Source organism: Coregonus clupeaformis, chromosome 35, assembly GCF_020615455.1.
Source record: "Coregonus clupeaformis isolate EN_2021a chromosome 35, ASM2061545v1, whole genome shotgun sequence".
NCBI classification, from domain to species: domain Eukaryota; kingdom Metazoa; phylum Chordata; class Actinopteri; order Salmoniformes; family Salmonidae; genus Coregonus; species Coregonus clupeaformis.
Genome location: NC_059226.1, coordinates 24,513,998 through 24,535,181, shown reverse-complemented (window position 1 = coordinate 24,535,181; position 21,184 = coordinate 24,513,998). Strand labels below are relative to the sequence as shown.

Below are 21,184 nucleotides of genomic sequence, written 5' to 3'. Positions count from 1 at the left end.
TCTCTCTCTCTCTCTCCCTCTCTCTCCCTTTCTCTGTAGATGTGTGTGTCTCTCTCTCCCTCGCTCACTCTGTGGCCTGGTGTGGTATAACACTTGGTGAGAGATTTAGCTACATGTAGCCACCACAGCAGCCAGACTTCTGCTTCTCAGACGCAATGTAGTCGTGGATCTGGAACTTGGGCTCATTGGGCTGCTGGGCAGCTCTGTGCTTCAACTCCCTGGCAGGCAGGCAGGCAGGCAAAAGAAAGAAAGAAAGAAAGAAAGAGATATATATATATATATATATATATATATATATAGAGAGAGAGAGAGAGAGAGAGAGAGAGAGAGAGAGAGAGAGAGAGAGAGAGAGAGAGAGAGAGAGAGAGAGAGAGAGAGAGAGGGAGTGTGGGATGGAGCAGTGCAAGGGCAGAGAAATTGAGAACATACGGGAAAAGAAAAGGAGAGATGAGGAATATAATTGGCCAATATGTCTTTGCCCTTTCACATACAGTGCAACTTTCATTTTGAAATAACATGAGTCGTGACTTACTTTGCTACAGCCAGGAAGGCCAGCTCTACATTGACTCCAGTCTTGGCACTGGTCTCCATGAAAGGGACTCCATATTCCTGAAATGCATACAGTGCTTTTAATGGCATTACTCAAGTACACCACATTAATCATATGAATGGACTCACTACCAAACACTCAGAGTGATAAATCTCTTCAACACTTGAGGGAACATCAGTTCACAATTTTAGTATATAAATCAACACTTCAAGCTTATTTTTCTTTCACGGTGCTGTACAGTTGCTTTTGAAGAGGCTACTTGGTGTTTTGCGGTAGGAGAGTGGAGCAAACCCTTTAAGTGGGCCTTGTCTCTTACCTTGGCCAGCTTCTCTCCCTCCTCACGCTTGATGACCCTCTCTCCGGCCATGTCCGTCTGTTTGGACAGAGCAGAGGAGAGTCATGGATACAACTAGTCCATTAGATCCAGAGAGGCACCCCTACATCAGCCCACACAAGTCACAGCAGATCCCAGGGCAGTCTCCAGGCTGCCTCTGAGTGTCTGACCACAGGCCAAACATTGCTCAGAGAGAGAAATGTTCCCTGTCCTGCTGCTCTCCCCAGCTCTGGGAATAAATTATGTCTGGTGGAACGTGACAGCAATGACCCAGTGTCTCTGTAGTAGCACCACCAGAGGGGGCACATGATCTATGGGTGCTGTTGAACTGGAGATGCCACCAGTTCTATTTTACAGTTTTTCTCAATTGCTAAAACACTAAACCCTATTGTCTGAACCAAATGCTCAGTTGCCTGAACCCACTGATTGAATCAATCACTCTTTTGGCAAAACCATAAGCACTTTTCACCTGTTTAGACATAACTTGCCAACACATTTTCATTGTGATGCACCCGTGCTGCATAATGGTGAGCACAGGTGACAAAAGTCAAACACAATTAGAGCACAGGTGTCACCACTTGAACACAACAACTCAAAATTGATCACACTTGTGGCTAATGATGTGAGGGAACATATACAGTAAGCCAGTTCAGAGAGCACTGGTTTGTGAGGCTCTACAATGGATAGAAATCTGAGAGGAAGAGTTCGTGTGAGAGGTCGAGGTGGTCGAGGTGGTCGCGAAGACAAAGAACAGTAATATCTGATGAAATCAGAGCTACTATGATTGACCATGTTCTTGTCCATGGTATGAGCATGAGGGAGGCTGGACAAAGGGTACAACCAAACATCAGTAGATTCACTGTGTCCACCATAATCCGAAGATTTAGAGAAGAGAACAGGTAATTACCTTTTTTTGACATTATAGTACAGTATGTAAATGTTGACAGCAATTACTGTATGACATACTATATACTGTACCACAGTATACTGTAAGTAAATATATGTTTCAGTACATCACTGTACCAATGTACTGTAGTATTGTAATGGAGGGTTGGTCTAACTGTTTGTAGGCCTAGTATTCCATGTATATTTTTTGTAACTCCATGTTCTCTTTTTGTAGAATTGAAAGACTGCCACATGGGGGTGGGAGGACAGGTATGTTCTCCCCACACCAAGAGACCCTAATTGTTGATATGGTACGTGAGAACAATGCCATTACACTGAGCGCAATTCAGCAGAAGATCATTGAGGACCATTTAAATTTTGAGGGTATCAACAGTGTCAGCCTCTCTACTGTTGATCGTGTCCTCAAGCGCAACAGACTGCGCATGAAACAGCTATACAGAGTGCCCTTTGATCGCAACTCAGACAGAGTCAAAGAGCAAAGATTCCAGTATGTACAGGTTGGCATATATCCAGACACATTCAATGTTGCTTACTCTAAGTAGTGATTTACTGTAGTGGCCTAAATCACTTTTTCCGTATCACTTACAAAACTATATCTATTTCTACAGAGGGTTTTTCAACTGGATGCAATGGAAAGACCCCATCAATACATCTACATGGATGAAGCTGGGTTTAATCTCACCAAAAGGGAGAAGGAGAGGCCGGAATGTGATTGGCCATCGGGCCATTGTTGGTGTTCCTGGGCAGCGTGGTGGCAATGTCACATTATGTGCTGCCATCAGCAATCATGGGGTTGTCCACCATTATGCCAACCTGGGGCCCTACAACACTCACCAGCTCCTCATTTTCCTCAATCACATGCGAGATGCTTTGTTAGGCAGCAGGATGAGCATCCCATCTATGTTGTTGTTTGGGACAATGTGAGTTTTCACAGAGCCCTCCAGGTTAGAGAGTGGTACAATATGAACCAAGGTTTTATCAATCTTTGCCTTCCACCGTACTCCCCTTTCCTAAACCCCATTGAGGAATTCTTCTCCTCATGGCGGTGGAAGGTATATGAACGCCAACCTTACACCAGGGTAAATCTCCTGCAAGCCATGGGACTTGCCTGTGGTGACATAGGTGTGAGGCATGCCAAGCCTGGATACGGCATGCCAGGGTTTTTTTTCCCCGTTGCCTGGCCAGACAAAATGTGCTTGGGCTTACTGTACACAAGTGGCAAACGCATAAGATTTCTGTTTGTTTTTACAAGTGCTACATGTAAATGCACAAGATTTCCTGTTTTGTCTTTTTTGTACAAGTGCTAAATGCACAGGTTTTTTTTGTTTTGCAACATTCATTTAGCCTACAGTGAACAATAACATTTATTTCTCCAGCTTCATGTCCTGAGCATTGTGTTTTCTATTTTTCTACGTAGTGTTTAGTGACTGTTCAGTAGTGTTTTTTATTTTGATTGACTCGGGGCATGATTTGACAACATAGTTCAGTTTTGAGCACAGATTGAACTGTTTTGAGGTGAAAGTTTGGTTTTGCAAGAAGAGTCTGAGGTTTTGTGAATGTAGCTTGAAAATTGGGTTTTGTGTTCACAGTTAAGAGAAAAGGAGAGCAGCTTTCAAGAAATGTGTCTTAGCAATCGAGAAAAACTGTAATTATCACAACACATGTATTCACTTTGGAGGACTGGTAATGTTCTAATTCAGCTTCAATATAAACTCTGAGGCTGACACACTCTGTGTGTGGGTGCGTGCATGTGTAATTAGGCTACAAAGTCAATAGCAGAGACAAATATTTTTCTGTGTGTGTGTTGTGTTCTTATTGTTACTTTTGGTATGACGACTTCTCTTGATGCACTCTACACAACTAAAAGGATGTCTAGCTCACACCTTGTTGCCGAGCAACATGATGACCACATCCTTCTGAGTATACTCATGAATTTCAGTCAGCCAGGCCTATGGGGGGGGAGAGAGAGAGAGAGAGAGAGAGAGAGAGAGAGAGAGAGAGAGAGAGAGAGAGAGAGAGAGAGAGAGAGAGAGAGAGAGAGAGAGAGAGAGAGAGAGAGAGAGAGAGAGAGAGAGAGAGAGAGAGAGAGAGAGAGAGAGAGAGAGAGAGAGAGAGAGAGAGAGAGAGAGAGAGAGAGAGAGAGAGAGAGAGAGAGAGGAGATTAAAAAGGAGATTAGTCTGTAAAAATGCCAGTGCTGAAGGAGATCCTCTACAAAAACAGAATCAATTTCTCTGCTCTGCTGCTTTGAATATGATTACTATTCTCCATTCTGCCATTCTGAGCTGCACTTCCTCTTATCCCCAAACCTTCACATTACATTACTGAAGTGGCCTCCACAACCAACGCTGATAATATCACAACATTTCCAAGAAGCCATTTTAAACGTTTTTGAAGGCCATATATTACTTGGCATGTAAAAGGAATTCAGGGTTCTTCATCTAAAAGGGGGCTTATGAGAAGACGTGAGGAGATAAGGAGGAGGAGTGAAGAGTCACATGATAGGTTTCTCACCCTGATGTTGTCAAAGGATGACTTGCTGGTGATGTCATAGAGCAGGAGGAGGGCTGAGGAGAGAAAGGCAGAGTCACACACAGCCACATGTTCTTAGCATTCTACAACACACACACACACACACACACACAACCAGGAAGTGTTTGAATAGAGCAGCGGTTACCCTGTGCGTCTCTGTAGTAGGCGTGTGTGACACTGCGGAATCTCTCCTGTCCTGCAGTATCCCAGATCTGAGAGAAAGAAGATAAACAAACTAATTGTAACAATGTAATAAACCTGGAAAACTGGATAATATCCCAACCAGAAGCAACCAATTAGCATGCAATGGTATGCAAGTCATAATGGGAAATACGTCAAATGAATTATCAATATATTTTACAGTGAAATACATTGGAATAGTCACGTGGCTTGCTCACAGCCCAATGTTTGGCACCTCCCACCCAGCATTGTCAAAATAACAGGATATGATGATAACTATGTATTTTTAAAAGATACGCTGTGTTTACATAGGGACACTTCCGTGTTGACCACATACGCCACTGCCCACTGTGTAATATTATGATACTGATTGTGGTTTATTGAATTAGACTGGTAGGATCACAGGAATAGTGGCATCAATGTGGGGTGTAGAGGTCCCTGCTCTCTCACCTGGAGTTTGACTTTTACGCTGTCCACCGTCACAACCTTATTCTGAGGAGGAGAGGAAACAGTTAACCACAGGACTGTCTGTGGGGGTCTTTTTCCATAAGAGAGACAGACTCAGACAAAACACACCATAGGCATTTAAATATTAAGAAGCTTCAGAAAGCAAGAATATTCCAAAGAACAAACAAACATTAGACCTGAAATGGCACAGCATGCTGTATAGACTCATATAGACAACATGAAAACTAAGAGGAGCTTCAGAGGCCAGCAGAGAAAGCCAATTGCTACACCCACACTACAGCAAGGTTCTCGGATTAGACTTAATTGCACAAAAAGACTGGCAAAATAACAACCCACTCCCCCGTTAATTTCCTGTGACTGTCAGGGATGCCCTGTGATTTCCTGTTTAGGCAGGATTCTAAAATAGTCATGAGTGAAAAAAAGAACATTAGCTACAAATATGGATTACTGAAAAACATACCCTGTGAAAAATGCTCTTTGAGGGAGTATAGAAAGAATATGGAAGATTGAGAAGCAATAAGATGCTTCCAAGTCATGGGAATTGATGTGTCCCTTCTAAACTAAGTCCCAAATACGTACGTACATACACCTACACACACACACACTCACAAACAAACTCAATGACACACATTCTAGAGGTCAACCAATAACAGCTTGTTGTAAGGTCAGTCTGTTGTGTAGGTGCCATTATTATCCAGGTAACTGAACCAGTTTACCTCACCCTGGCTTTTTAAACTTCCCGTTTGTATTTCATGGGAAAGCAGGGGGAAACTCACTGAGTGAAAACATGACACAAGCAACGATGTTGAAATGAAGGAAGTGAATGGCACAACTGGTACATATCACTTCCTCTTAGCTAGCCTCATATCTCCACTATCAGTAACCGGTCGCAGTCAGCCCCTGCATTTCCTGTGAACACACTGTGACAGACACACACTCTCTCTGAAGTGAGTCCAATCTTCTAAAATGGTCCCTCTCAACGGGAGTCACCACCCATTGAGACTTCCACCTTGGCAGAACGGACATGGTCTAACCCCTGCATTAGTTGCCATGGGTTTCAGTTTTTCCCTCCAATTATTATGCAGATTGGCCACACACGGCTCCACGTTGACACGCCTGCATGCTGAGTAACTGCTACAAGGAAGCAGGCCCAAAATAGCCCTGCCACGTTAGAGCTAGTCACAGCAGTCTTCCCATCCACACAGGGTATTGACTTGTACAGCTGGAGGCTCAGCAAGGAACATATTGACTGATCCTTTATCAGTCTCAAAATCATCTCTCCTTATAATCTTCTGTTCCATACGGATGCAATGCAAGCAGCCGTGGGTGGTCACTACACACAGCTCATTGTTATAATGCACTTATTTATGAATCTCATGAATAGCTATTACCTGTTGCACAAGCATGGAGAAAAGAACAATCTCCATTTGGCTACATAAATGCTCCACACATCCCCATCCATGTTGGACTCCCATCCCAGGCAGTCCTAATGTCTACACCATCACCACAGAGTGGTAACACAGTACTCTGCCTTAATGCAACACAATTTCCTCCAAAACCGCCATTTTACCAGTCATTAGTTAGAGTGTTTTCTTTGGAGGGTGAGCGGGTCCAAATCCACTGGTGCAAGAGTCTTTCTTTCTGTCCACATTCTCTCTCTTTCTCCATCTCGCTCATTCACTTTCTCTCTCTGTCTCTTTCTCTCTGTCTCTCCAGCAGCTGGTTGGTAGCTATGGAAATCTGGCCCCCACCAATGACATTAGAGCTGCTTGTTTATTTGACCCCAGCCAGGTCTGAGCATCGTTTGTGGGGGTAACGTAACGTCTCTCCTAATAGGGGGAGTAGCAGCCTATCTGTCTGTCTGTAGTACAGCTCCTCCAGGCTGAAAACAATCCTTCTGGGAGACAGGGATGTGGGCTGGCATCCCTATAGCCGTTTATGGAGCCATATGTGGCACAGTAGCAGAAGTGCTCTATGGACTTGACTGATTTGTGAGAGGGTTTGCACATTTTGAGCCATCATCACTGCATGAAAACACTTTAAACTAGTTATCGGATTTACAGATTTAACTGAAATAGGATGGGAAAATATTTTATTTATGGATTCTTCAACATCAACATTCTAGGGTTTATCTTGTAAATTGACCATTTAGAAATGAGAAAGAACAGAGAAAAACAGCAGACATAATGTATACATTATGTACACATTATGAATGTATAGACACAAAGAACCTTCCAACCATGAGGTGACCCCACTCTGTGAGTCCACTGACGTCTCTCTCACCCTAAAGTCTATTCCCACGGTGGCTATGAAGTTGCCTCCCAAAAAGGCCCCGTCTTTAAAGCGCACGAGCACACATGTCTTCCCCACCGCAGAGTCTCCCAGCAGCATCACCTAGAGAGGCGTCATGGCCAGAGGTCAGAGAGAGAGGTTAAGGGTCACACCTGGGCCCAACACACTGACATCAACCCTCACATGACCAGAAGAATGGTAATCACACCAAACAAGCTTTCACTGAACAATGTTTGGTCTTAAGAGATGAATCATATATTTAAATTGGTTCATATGCAAATGACATTCTGAGAGTAATCTGTTGATTATTTCATGATGCTGTGCATCCATGAGAGGTGAAACTGATCAAACTAGAATTTCACAACATCATGATGACTAGTGTTAAGTGTCAAAGCACTGACTCATGATCCTATTGCAAAATGTTCTTGTTGTTGTTTTACCCTCATCTGAACTTCCTGGTTATTTATTGGGCGTCTAATTGAGTTTGGATATTTTATCCATCTGTTGATTTCATCTTTATAAGGTTGTAGACTAAATTACATGGTTGATGTGTGTCTCCCCTTATTAATTAGATCATTCATATTTCAACATGAGTAGTGTTCTGCAGTAAATCGGCTTAGAGTGGATATGTATGTGATATGTATGCACAAACCATCATGGGACTGATGTGGAACTACTTGACTATGTGAATGACCTGTTGTACTTCTGCTTGATATAGTCCATTAACCACACTCTCCTGATTCTGATCAATCCCAAAACACTCATTATTAAAAGTACTATGTAACAATATGCACCTTTACTGTAATTACACTTTAGATACAAGTATTGTGTAATTATCATATAAATACATGATTTACGCACACTTATTATAACATGAATTATTCCCTCTGAGATTTGGAGAGAAATGTACTATTACGTGGTATGCAGTTAAACCTGTATTACCAAGTGCTCCATTCTTCCTTGAGCAAATATTTAGATATCACTAAGAATGGGAGGACTGAATAGCGAGATTCATATCAAATAAACCTGTGTCACATAGGCTACACTATCCATAAGGGAGGTGTGAAATTGGTGTGCACTGGTGTATGGCAAGGCACATAATTGATAGTGGTGTGGTAATTAAGAGTAATGTAAACAGAATAGAAACTAGCCACACTGATAACAGCTGTTCTTATTCCATAGTGGTATATTATGCTCAGTGTGAAGACTTGAACTACATTAGGGGAAACTTCACAATAGCAAGGGCTACACTCTTAGGGAAAAAAGGTGCTATCTTGAACCTAAAAGGGTTCTTTGGCTGTCCCGTTTGGAGAACCCTATGAAGAACCCTTGTTGGTTCCAGGTAGAACCCTTTTGGTTCCAAGTAGACCAGTTTTAGGTTCCATATAGAACCTTTTCCACAGAGGGTTCTACATGGAACCCAAAATGGTTCTACCTGGAACCAAAAAGGGTTTAACCTGGAACCAAAGTGGGTTCTCCTATGGGGAATGCCAAAGAACCCTTTTGGAACCCTTTTTTCTAAGAGTGTACTGGTGTGCAGAGTAGACAGGCTACTGTATTTGAATAGATTTTCCTACATTTGTTTGAGAGAAGGAGACACGTACCACCAGTGAAGCTTCTCAATTAGGCTACAGTCAATATTAATACCAGCAGGCAGCTTCCTAACATGATCATAAGCATAATACTGTTATAAGCACATAATAAACATAGCCTAATAATATATAGCCTAACAACAAGAATAGCCTAATACAGACCTTGAAGGCAATATCAAAATACTCGTTAACCGAGGCGCATCTCTCCAACACATATTTTGATGTTCCGTTTTTAGTATCTTTATCCTTCAACGATGCCTTCTTTGTGGACATCGCAATGACTATCACCACAGTCTCACCAAGATCTGTCAGCGCGCCGTGCGATGTTCCTCCTGAGATGCCAGTGACTCAATCCCAGTCAACACAAGCAATGAGTCCATCAGCAGTCATTTAGCGTTGTCCAAAACCACCCACCGCTTTCTAAGGACAATTTCTTGATGCTGAATCAACTATTGCTAATCATAGTCGTGGTTAAAACTTAAAGTGGGCTTCTCTTGAGGACGCGGCTACATTCGTGGAGAAAATATGATCAATATGCGGAAACATTTCTCAGTTATGCAGAACGTTGGAACGGATCCGCATCCTTCTTTACGTGTAGGCAGATGAAACGACGTTGCTATTGTCATTTGTCCAATGAAGATAATGTTATTTTGGCCTATGAAATTAGGCAGTTTTAGATAATGTTATTTATGCCTATGAAATTAGGCAGTTTTTTGTCATTTTCATAAATGAAAACAACTAGGTCTTCAACCGAGCCACGGAAGCAACAGGCAGTGATGGCACGAGTTATTAGTCACAGGTGGTACTGAACTCGTCGATCATGAAAGAGGAGTTCAGCGAACGAAAGATTTAAAATTAAAATAAAAAATTTCAACGGCTCTCAACGTGTTGCCACTGAAAAATACACTTTTCAGTTTCAATACTAAATTAATGCTATTCCAGTGATTTCAGCATTCTGAAAAATACAAAAAATGTAATCCACAACATGTCAGGTAGGTGGTCTGTCCTCACCAATGTCTACTTTTCAAAGGATATATGTAGCCTTGAGAAAAGACACTATAAATAGACAGTGTTCATATGATAATCTGATTTTCTTTCCCTTAATTGACATGACAATAATGTCAAAAATGGTCTCCTAATTGCCAAGCCATGTATGATCATGTAGATACCAGCTGAATCTGACTAAGAGTTTGTCTCCCCCCAGTGTTCAAAAGAGAGAGAGAGACGAGAGAAAGAAGAGAAAGAGAGAGAAAGAGAGAGAAAGAGAGAGGTTTGTGGATGTATCTCTCTCTCTATCTCTATCACTTCACATTACAGGTAGTTGTGCGCCCAGACAGACAGAAAGACAGACCGACCTTGGTTAATCTTCTATCCACCTAGTCCAACAAAGGTTGCTGCAAGTGCAACCAAACCTTTTTATACCCACTGCATTTGCGTCACAAGGTTTTACTGTATGACAAAGCATTTTTCGTATCTCCAAGGCAAGCAGCTTTTTGAGTCCTTTTCTGCATTGCTTTTGTGTGGCTTATATGCCTTCAGACAAGCAAAGCCTTCATCATCACTGTCTGTCACAGCACAAAACATTCAGGTCTATTTCTGAAAATAGCATCACCCTGAGCTTTATATCTTTTACAGTCTATTTCTTTCTTTCTTTCTTTCTTTCTTTCTTTCTTTCTTTCTTTCTTTCTTTCTTTCTTTCTTTCTTTCTTTCTTTCTTTCTTTCTTTTTCTCTGTGAATGGAAGCCCACCATACATCACTACAGTGATAATGTAGACTGTAAATGCAGACAATCAATTTTTTCCAGTTCACATTCACAACAGTGAGTGATACATCTGTGAAACACAGCTATCCAGCAGGGAACAGACTGACTGCTGCATTCATTAGACAGGGGTTTTGTTTCCAGTGATTCGATCATAGCAATGGAATCATTAACTGGAATCATCGCCCCGCTTTGTAGCAACCCCCAACTGTGTGCTAAAGATCATTATGATTGCAGAAAGAGGAAGAGGATTGGCTCCTCAGACAATAGCATTTAGGGACCCTGGAAGAGAAGACACTTGTTGTCCCATCAATCCCAGTAGCAAAGTGGCCTGGTCCCTTCATGGTCACTTGTCCCCTATGGCTCATGGCAGACAATAATGCAGAGACTCACCGTGAAGCCGATGCCCACAGTGGCAGAGAAGGAGCCGGGTATGAACTTGCCTTGGTCGTACTGGACCAGCAGAGAGGTCTTCCCCACACCGCTGTCTCCCACCATGATGGTCTGTGGATAGCAGGAAGAACAGAGAGCAGGTTAGCCCCAGCACAGAACTACACAACACATCACTACACAGCACAGAACTACACAGCACAGCACTACACTGCACAACACAGAACAGCATAGTACACTCTTATAAAAATAGGTTTTTCGGCTGTCCCCATAGGATAACCCTTTTTGGTTCCATGGAGAACCCTTTTGGGTTCCATGTAGAACCCTCCGTGGAAAGGGTCCTACATGGAACTCAAAAGGGTTCTACCTGGAATCAAAAAGGGTTCTTCAAATGGTTCTCCTATGGGGACTGCCGAAGAACCATTTTAGTACAGTACAGAACAGCACAGCACAGCACACTGCTCATCCATAAGCCTGTGCAATGAGTGGGTGTAGCGTACCCTACTGTATATGTGCATCTGTTGCTGACAGTAAAGAACATGCCCTTGCCTGATGCCATATAATGTGTGTAATGTAATGTGATGCTATGAAGGGCAGTTGTGTAAAAACCCGGCGGGAGGAGGAAAAGGCAGTGGATGAGTCTCAATGGACCAGGGGAATAAGGCAGCTGCAGCCTGAGCATCATGTCAGCCATGGCGACTTGGATTCAAGACGATGCTCTCTGTGCCCCAAAGGGAGCATTAAGAAATCTCTTCTTGCCCACTCAACTGAAAAACCTCTTGCACAATGACACACAGCACAGACTAACGCACACAGTAGGCTACACACACACACACACAGTGATGTAGTGGAGGGTATACGCAGGTATACGCAGGTATACCTACTTATTTTTCAGTGGGCATTGTGTATACTTCCTTCTTAATCCCCATGATGCGTATCAAAGTAGTGTAGTTGAGGTATATACTGTATCAATAAATAAGGCGGATGGAACAGAGTAGTGTAGTTGAGGTATATACTGTATCAATAAATAAGGCGGATGGAACAGAGTAGTGTAGTTGAGGTATATACTGTATCAATAAATAAGGCTGATGGAACAGAGTAGTGTAGTTGAGGTATATACTGTATCAATAAATAAGGCGGATGGAACAGAGTAGTGTAGTTGAGGTATATACTGTATCAATAAATAAGGCTGATGGAACAGAGTAGTGTAGTTGAGGTATATACTGTATCAATAAATAAGGCTGATGGAACAGAGTAGTGTAGTTGAGGTATATACTGTATCAATAAATAAGGCTGATGGAACAGAGTAGTGTAGTTGAGGTATATACTGTATCAATAAATAAGGCTGATGGAACAGAGTAGTGTAGTTGAGGTATATGCTGTATCAATAAATAAGGCTGATGGAACAGAGTAGTGTAGTTGAGGTATATGCTGTATCAATAAATAAGGCTGATGGAACAGAGTAGTGTAGTTGAGGTATATGCTGTATCAATAAATAAGGCTGATGGAACAGAGTAGTGTAGTTGAGATATATGCTGTATCAATAAATAAGGCTGATGGAACAGAGTAGTGTAGTTGAGGTATATGCTGTATCAATAAATAAGGCTGATGGAACAGAGTAGTGTAGTTGAGGTATATGCTGTATCAATAAATAAGGCTGATGGAACAGATCAGAATGTTTAGTTTAAAATGTTGATAAACTATTATTTCTTCATATTTTAGGCGGAGCAGTGTGCACACGGCGGTAGACCTACGAGCGAATATTCCAAAATGCAAATTGCGGGAAAACACTGTTCTAAAATGCGCACGGCACATGCGAGCCGTTTCATGGACAGAGATGGAAATATGCCTATCCTCCCGAGTGCCGCAGCGGTCTACAGACCCGGGTTCGTTCCCAGGCTGTGTCACAACCGGCCGTGACCTGGAGTCCCATAAGGCGGCGCACAATTGGCCTAGTGTCGTCCGGGTTAGCGGAGGGTTTGGCTGGGGGGTGCTTTACTTGGCCCATCGCGCTCTAGCGACTCCTTGTGGCGGGCTGGGTGCCTGCAGGCTGACTTCAGTCGTCAGTTGAAGATGTTTCCTCCAACACAGTGTTGCGGCTGGCTTCTGGGTTAAGAAGCACGGTTTGGTAGGCCTACTATTATCCTACTTGCACAGTACAGATTGGGTTAGCCTGACTGTGAAAGACCAATATGGGATTGACCATTTTAGGTAATTCAGAGTGTATGTCACTGTTTCTCATATAATTTTTCACACAGGGCACCTTTCCTTCGCTGGGTGGGCCGTTTGGGAAATGTTTGGCAAAATTAGAGCATACCCACTTCTCCAGGCACCACTGCACACACAGAGAGAGAGAGAGAGAGACGCACTATGATATCCCATGCGTCATCCCAACGGGAGGGGAGCGTTGCACGTGGGCATCAATAAGGCCCTGTCGCCATGGTTATCAGGTTGGTGGCTGGCATTGTGTGGCTAGCCTGGGGCTCCGTAGCAGCAGTCAGCAGACGCTCTTCGCCTCTTTTGTTGACATTTATCACCTCTCAGCAGGCGGCCCCACTGCCTCTTATCTGCTGGCTCATAGAGCCTCACAGCCCACTCAGCTCCCCAACACTCTAATCACTCACATCCCTTTCTCAACTTTTACATTTTTAGACCTCAGAAAGAAAATGTTCATTTCTTCATTACTGCCTCAACAGATATGGTAGATTTAGCTAAAATACATTATTTCTAGTCTGCACCCAGATGAACATTTTCTATTCCTACAGAATACAAAGTGGAGACTGTCTGGGGACTGGACAATACATAAGTGCTGACATTAGTGTTGACCTTTTAAAATCTGGGATTTAAAATCTCAGGTCAATTTAAAATCTCAAATCAACCAATAGACACTGACCTTTTGAAGCAACTTTGACATTAGCTTATAGAGAGCTTTGGAATACATAACATGTGCCATAACATTTATTTGTATTTGCACGTTTAATTTTAATTTTATTAAAGGTTAATTGTGGGGATGGATGCTTAGGAAAGGATAGCATTCATGAATACACGGTCACAACACCAACAACGTCTGATGACGCATGGAACACAAACACACACAGTGAGTGTACCCTGTGTGGAGGCCTGACCAACCAGAAGCCACTGTCATCCAACCCCATTACTATTTATTGTCATCCTCATCCAACATTAATGTCTGTATGTAAACTCCTCATGAGTCATGACTAACTTTGAAGAGGGGGCAACGGGGTGGGGAGTTTGCGAAAATTGAGAGGAAGTGGGGGTGGAGCCTACCACAGGGGGCAGGGGAGAGATGTGGTTACCATAGCAACACACAAGCTCTCATAGCTACAGAGTACCAACTCCCCCCTGAGTTGTTTTAGTTAATCAGGCATAACCCCCTAGCCTGGGTACCAGTCTTTTTAGCTAACATTCCACTCCTTGTACTCATTGTACATACAGTGCCTTGCAAAAGTTTTTCCTATTTTGTTGCATTACAACCTGTAATTTAAATGGATTTTTATTTGGATTTCATGTAATGGACATACACAAAATAGTCCAAATTGTTGAAGTGAAATGAAAAAATTACTTGTTTCAAAACATTCTACAAAATAAATAACGGAAAAGTGGTGCGTGCATATGTATTCACCCCCTTTGCCATGAAGCCCCTAAATAAGATCTGGTGCAACCAATTACCTTCAGAAGTCACATAATTAGTTAAATAAAGTCAACCTGTGTGCAATCTAAGGGTCACATGATCTGTCACATAATCTCAGTATATATACACCTGTTCTGAAAGGCCCCAGAGTCTGCAACACCACTAAGCAAGGGGCACCACCAAGCAAGCAGCACCATGAAGACCAAGGAGCTCTCCAAACAGGTCAGGGACAAAGTTGTGGAGAAGTACAGATCAGGGTTGGGTTATAAAATAATATCAGAAACTTTGAACATCCCACGGAGCACCATTAAATCCATTATTAAAAAATTGAAAGAATATGGCACCACAACAAACCTGTCAAGAGAGAGCCGCCCACCAAAACTCACGGATCAGGCAAGGAGGGCAGTAATCAGAGAGGCAACAAAGAGACCAACCCTGAAGGAGATGCAAAGCTCCACAGCGGAGATTGGAGTATCTGTCCATAGGACCACTTTAAGCCGTACACTCCACAGAGCTGGGCTTTACGGAAGAGTGGCCAGAAAAAAGCCATTGCTTAAAGAATAAAATAAGCAAACATGTTTGGTGTTTGCCAAAAGGCATGTGGGAGACTCCCCAAACATATGGAAGAAGGTACTCTGGTCAGATGAGACTAAAATTGAGCTGTTTGGCCATCAAGGAAAACGCTATGTCTGGCGCAAACCCAACACCTCTCATCACCCCGAGAACACCATCCCCACAGTGAAGCATGGTGGTGGCAGCATCATGCTGTGGGGATGTTTTTCATCGGCAGGGACTGGGAAATTGGTCAGAATTGAAGGATTGATGGATGGCGCTAAACACAGGGAAATTCTTGAGGGAAACCTGTTTCAGTCTTCCAGAGATTTGAGACTGGGACAGAGGTTCACCTTCCAGCAGGACAATGACCCTAAGCATACTGCTAAAGCAACACTCGAGTGGTTTAAGGGGAAACATTTAAATGTCTTGGAATGGCCTAGTCAAAGCCCAGACCTCAATCCAATTGAGAATCTGTGGTATGACTTAAAATTGCTGTGCACCAGCGGAACCCATCCAACTTGAAGGAGCTGGAGCAGTTTTTATGACAGGCCAATCTCTTTTGGCAAATGACAGGAATGGCAAGGAGTGGAATGATAGCTAAACAGACTGGTACCCAGATGAATAACCCCCACATACGTCTCACAATTAACTAAGTCAAAAATGGCTATGTGATTCTGTCAAGCTAGGGGAAAGACTTATCTCCCTGCACGTCTCTCTCTCTCTGTCTAATATAGCAAAAGGTTGTTGTTTTCCTTCAGTTCATGAGAATCTACCTCTGGGGATGTCCTCATATGCCTGCTGAGTCATTACACTGCATTGTTTGTGAAGGTAACACAGAGGGTAAATGTAAACATTTAACATAAGCACTTTCTGTTCCTACACTGGAGTATTCTGTCAGTTGACGTGAGGGCTGGATTTGTCTAGGTGCTTTGGGGAATGGAGTTGTTATAGAATGAACCAATTATTATCATCACTATTGATGCCTATAGATAAATAATATATACTTGCTATGAATTCAAAGACTTGCCCTAAAAATAAAGTGATATGAAAAAGTATGACGTTAATACACTGCTCAAAAAAATAAAGGGAACACTTAAACAACACAATGTAACTCCAAGTCAATCACACTTCTGTGAAATCAAACTGTCCACTTAGGAAGCAACACTGATTGACAATAAATGTCACATGCTGTTGTGCAAATGGAATAGACAACAGGTGGAAATGATAGGCAATTAGCAAGACACCCCCAATAAAGAAGTGGTTCTGCAGGTGGTGACCACAGACCACTTCTCAGTTCCTATGCTTCCTGGCTGATGTTTTGGTCACTTTTGAATGCTGGCGGTGCTTTCACTCTAGTGGTAGCATGAGACGGAGTCTACAACCCACACAAGTGGCTCAGGTAGTGCAGCTCATCTAGGATGGCACATCAATGCGAGCTGTGGCAAGAAGGTTTGCTGTGTCTGTCAGCGTAGTGTCCAGAGCATGGAGGCGCTACCAGGAGACAGGCCAGTACATCAGGAGACGTGGAGGAGGCCGTAGGAGGGCAACAACCCAGCAGCAGGACCGCTACCTCCGCCTTTGTGCAAGGAGGAGCAGGAGGAGCACTGCCAGAGCCCTGCAAAATGACCTCCAGCAGGCCACAAATGTGCATGTGTCTGCTCAAACGGTTAGAAACAGACTCCATGAGGGTGGTATGAGGGCCCGATGTCCACAGGTGGGGGTTGTGCTTACAGCCCAACACCGTGCAGGACGTTTGGCATTTGCCAGAGAACACCAAGATTGGCAAATTCGCCACTGGCGCCCTGTGCTCTTCACAGATGAAAGCAGGTTCACACTGAGCACATGTGACAGACGTGACAGAGTCTGGAGACGCCGTGGAGAACGTTCTGCTGCCTGCAACATCCTCCAGCATGACCGGTTTGGCAGTGGGTCAGTCATGGTGTGGGGTGGCATTTCTTTGGGGGGCCGCACAGCCCTCCATGTGCTCGCCAGAGGTAGCCTGACTGCCATTAGGTACCGAGATGAGATCCTCAGACCCCTTGTGAGACCATATGCTGGTGCGGTTGGCCCTGGGTTCCTCCTAATGCAAGACAATGCTAGACCTCATGTGGCTGGAGTGTGTCAGCAGTTCCTGCAAGAGGAAGGCAATGATGCTATGGACTGGCCCGCCCGTTCCCCAGACCTGAATCCAATTGAGCACATCTGGGACATCATGTCTCGCTCCATCCACCAACGCCACGTTGCACCACAGACTGTCCAGGAGTTGGCGGATGCTTTAGTCCAGGTTTGGGAGGCGATCCCTCAGGAGACCATCCGCCACCTCATCAGGAGCATGCCCAGGTGTTGTAGGGAGGTCATACAGGCACGTGGAGGCCACACACACTACTGAGCCTCATTTTGACTTGTTTTAAGGACATTACATCAAAGTTGGATCAGCCTGTAGTGTGGTTTTCCACTTTAATTTTGAGGGTGACTCTAAATCCAGACCTCCATGGGTTGATAAATTTGATTTCCATTGATAATTTTTGTGTGATTTTGTTGTCAGCACATTCAACTATGTAAAGAAGATTATTTCATTTATTCAGATCTAGGATGTGTTGTTTAAGTGTTCCCTTTATTTTTTTGAGCAGTGTATTAGATGTTGCTTACTAAAGTAATTTACCCCAACAATGTTAATGAGTATTCACAAAGTGGGTGTATTGTGAAAAAAAGAATGTGGCGTTAAAGTGAATTTGGTCTCAACTGTGAGGGAATAACATGCCCCATGTCTCATCTTTCTTTCATGCCATTTCCGCCCATCTACTTCCACCACACACCCACATATTTCCTGAGGTAAAACTTAACGTTGGCATCAGTGCTAATGTCCTAAAAAGCAGCCTTGGTCTTTAACAGGAAGATGTTCTATCAAGGCTATGAGATTACACATAGGAAGAAACAGAGAAAGTACTGGAAGCATACATATCAGGGTTGGGGTCAATTCTATTTTAATTCCAGTCAATCCAAAAACTAATCCAAATTCCAATTCTAATTCCAAATTTTCCTCATTGAAAAGCATTGAAGAGAATTGGAATTTGTATTTATGCATACTTCCTGAATTGACTGGAATTTAAATGGAATTGACCCCAACCCTGATACATATCCCTTCAATTACAAAGTGTGCTCACATGAAGTACAAATAAAAATGCAGTTAATAATGACAAAGTATACATCATATGAGTAGGCACTTGCTGGTGTATGCGTGTTGCTGTGGCTCACAAAAACAAAAGGGGAGCAGTTCAACCATACATTACACTATAGAAAGTAAGGGTCAGGTTACATTTTAATGATATAACCTGGAGGGCTATATGTGACACCTGTACATGTCCATTGCCATTGGACATGTACAGGTGTCAGCCTGGCTGTCCATGGCCCCTGAAGCCTGGCAGGTATCAGTGCTGATTCAGGTGAGAGAGATTAATGAAGTCATGGAAGCTGGCAGAGGGAATGGGTCCTCCACACGCAGTCACCACACACTGAGATGTCCTAGCAATGCACAACCATTCCAAAATGCTTACCTACATAGTCAGTCCAACTTTGAGATTATTACCTCTACACCTGTTTACTTTCAAACGATTACAGAAATACATAATTAAATATTAAATACTTAAAATATATATTTATAAAAGAGTACAAAGAGTACAGATTCTGTATATAAAGATAGGCTACCCCAATAGTATTGGCCAATTTAGCATATCATCTTATGTGAGTTCAGTCTCTTTGGTGATTTTAAATTAGCCAAAGTGTTAAGTGAAGTAATTAAAAAGTAGCCTAATCACCTTGTGCATTAGGTCCTCGTTATAGGGGAAAGTGATCTCGAGGGGAGTCAGGCAGTCCTCTGTATCCGTGTCCACCGCAGATGACCCATAGGCACTGTCCGAGTGAAGCGCCTCACCCTGGTCAACACATTCCAGTTCAGGGGTATTCTCAATAATGATTTCCATCTTCTTATTGGTTTCTATTTATTCGTTCCAAAATAATATTTTTGTCAACGAGTTGAGAAGTTATTTTTTTTTAAGCGGGGCTTTTAGATACGTCGCTGCAATAACTTTATCTCCCTTCCCCGCTGTCTCTCGTTTGCTGTCACTCTTCTCTACACTCACCGCCCCCTCCTTGTCTAGCTCTAAAACCCTTGCAGGTTTGATACTGATGCTCCTGGCAAGAATTATAGCCACCTAGGGGGATCATTTCCGCAGAGTCGAATAAAAATTTAAAGCAAAAGGCTCCTACTAGAAGTGAACACGGAGGTACTCTACTATTTATGAAACCATGTCAACTGCGTGCGGTGAAGTGGAGGATGTGCATCGTGTTCAGCACCATGGAGAGCGCCTTTCTTCAGACGCAAAGCATCACGTGTCTTCTCTTTGGGATTACTGCGATTTAGCTATGCACTTTTGAGGGATGGATGAAGCATATTTTGAGTCATATCCTAAACCTGCGTTTAAACTAGTCATTGTGACCGAAATAATATATTGTTTATCAATGACTAATTTCACACCTGAACACACATGACCTCTTGATTAATGATTATTGATACTATCCAGCTTCTCTGAGATCCTTGGAAACCTGTTAAAAATAATGCCATAAAGCACTGACATTACTCACTAGCAGAATACATTTCATTCTAGTCAAAAACGAGTCATAAACTAAATACCCCAAAAAAGCATGACTGGACCAGATTTGATTTTTGTATTTGTTTTTTATTGTGCCACCAGTCAACCTGTTGTCATGTCAGTTTTACCAGAGGCGTTCTGTGATTGGCCAGCACTCCCCTCTCCAGTCCAGCATTGTCATGCCTCAGGGAGGGAGCCATTGCCACGATGTCATCATCATCAGAGTGAGTCATGAGTGGGCTGTGGGGTGATACAGCATAGATGGAAGATCCAGGGGAGGATCTGTTTCAAGTGACATTGAATGAAGGATGACGTGTCCAAAAAATAATACAAGAAGTGTTTCTCAATTTGACAGAGGGGTTGATATTGAATGGATGGACAAATGTATATTTATCAAAGACTAAAATTCAAAAATAGTAATAGCCAATTCCATTTACACTAAACGGGGCTCTGCTATTCTTTCTGTTAAACGGAGGCTTCACTGAAGCAAGTTTGCAAGGGAAACAAGGTCACTTGTAAACTCATATAGTGGCAGAGAGACTGAAAAAAACTACATAAGTAGGGGTTTCAGCCGGTTTAGTTTTAAAACATTACAATTAAAAACTAAGGTATAGGGTAGGGTTTCATAATTGTCTAAAAAGGCAATATTTGCACATCTTGAAGCTATTCTCCCATTATAAACAGTTCATATTAACAAACAAAGTAAAAGCAGCTTTGATTTCTTGACCAGGCCGTGAAATAGTAGTTGACCACTCTTGGGCGGGAGTTTCAGTGGTAGAAATGCTTATGGACAAACATTAACATTAAAGTGGTAGGTACAGTAGATGACAGAGGAGTCTTCACTTTGTTGGCATACAGAGCATAGACAGCGTGGACAGTACTGCACTGCATATACACTGATAGAGAAGAGGCAGCTAGGCCCAGAGCCATGTACAGTGGGGGGAAAAAGTATTTAGTCAGCCACCAATTGTGCAAGTTCTCCCACTTAAAAAGATGAGAGAGGCCTGTAATTTTCATCATAGGTACACGTCAACTATGACAGACAAATTGAGAAGAAAAAAATCCAGAAAATCACATTGTAGGATTTTTAATGAATTTATTTGCAAATTATGGTGGAAAATAAGTATTTGGTCACCTACAAACAAGCAAGATTTCTGGCTCTCACAGACCTGTAACTTCTTCTTTAAGAGGCTCCTCTGTCCTCCACTCGTTACCTGTATTAATGGCACATGTTTGAACTTGTTATCAGTATAAAAGACACCTGTCCACAACCTCAAACAGTCACACTCCAAACTCCACTATGGCCAAGACCAAAGAGCTGTCAAA

The 21,184-nt window shown here is 42.8% G+C and overlaps 1 protein-coding gene across 3 annotated transcripts; it reads right to left on the bottom strand.

Moving 5' to 3' along the window:
• Window positions 1-19,449, bottom strand: LOC121584010 (ras-related protein Rab-37-like). Of its 3 annotated transcripts, none has more exons than XM_045210665.1 (9): window positions 19,025-19,449; window positions 11,006-11,116; window positions 4,951-4,992; window positions 4,466-4,532; window positions 4,303-4,355; window positions 3,674-3,739; window positions 867-923; window positions 533-609; window positions 1-218 (listed from the first exon to the last, which is right to left on the bottom strand). In XM_045210665.1, exons 1-9 carry the CDS (start codon window positions 19,187-19,189, stop codon window positions 110-112), a joined length of 747 nt encoding a protein of 248 aa, XP_045066600.1. In that variant the 5' UTR covers window positions 19,190-19,449; the 3' UTR covers window positions 1-109. The 3 variants fall into 3 exon arrangements, with proteins under 3 accessions (XP_045066600.1, XP_045066601.1, XP_045066602.1); XM_045210666.1 differs by lacking the exons at window positions 11,006-11,116; window positions 19,025-19,449 and adding exons at window positions 7,252-7,362; window positions 9,015-9,992; XM_045210667.1 differs by lacking the exons at window positions 11,006-11,116; window positions 19,025-19,449 and adding exons at window positions 7,252-7,362; window positions 9,152-9,992.
• Between the last annotated feature and the right edge of the window lie 1,735 nt (window positions 19,450-21,184).

Coding starts and splice junctions, on each gene's coding strand:
- LOC121584010 (XM_045210665.1), bottom strand. CDS start 19,189: ATGGAAATCATTATTGAGAATACCCCTGAACTGGAATGTGTTGACCAG. Junction 4,533..4,950: donor GCGTAAAAGTCAAACTCCAG/GTGAGAGAGCAG, acceptor TCTTTCTCTCAG/ATCTGGGATACTGCAGGACA. Junction 924..3,673: donor TCATGTTGCTCGGCAACAAG/GTGTGAGCTAGA, acceptor CTGTCCAAACAG/ACGGACATGGCCGGAGAGAG.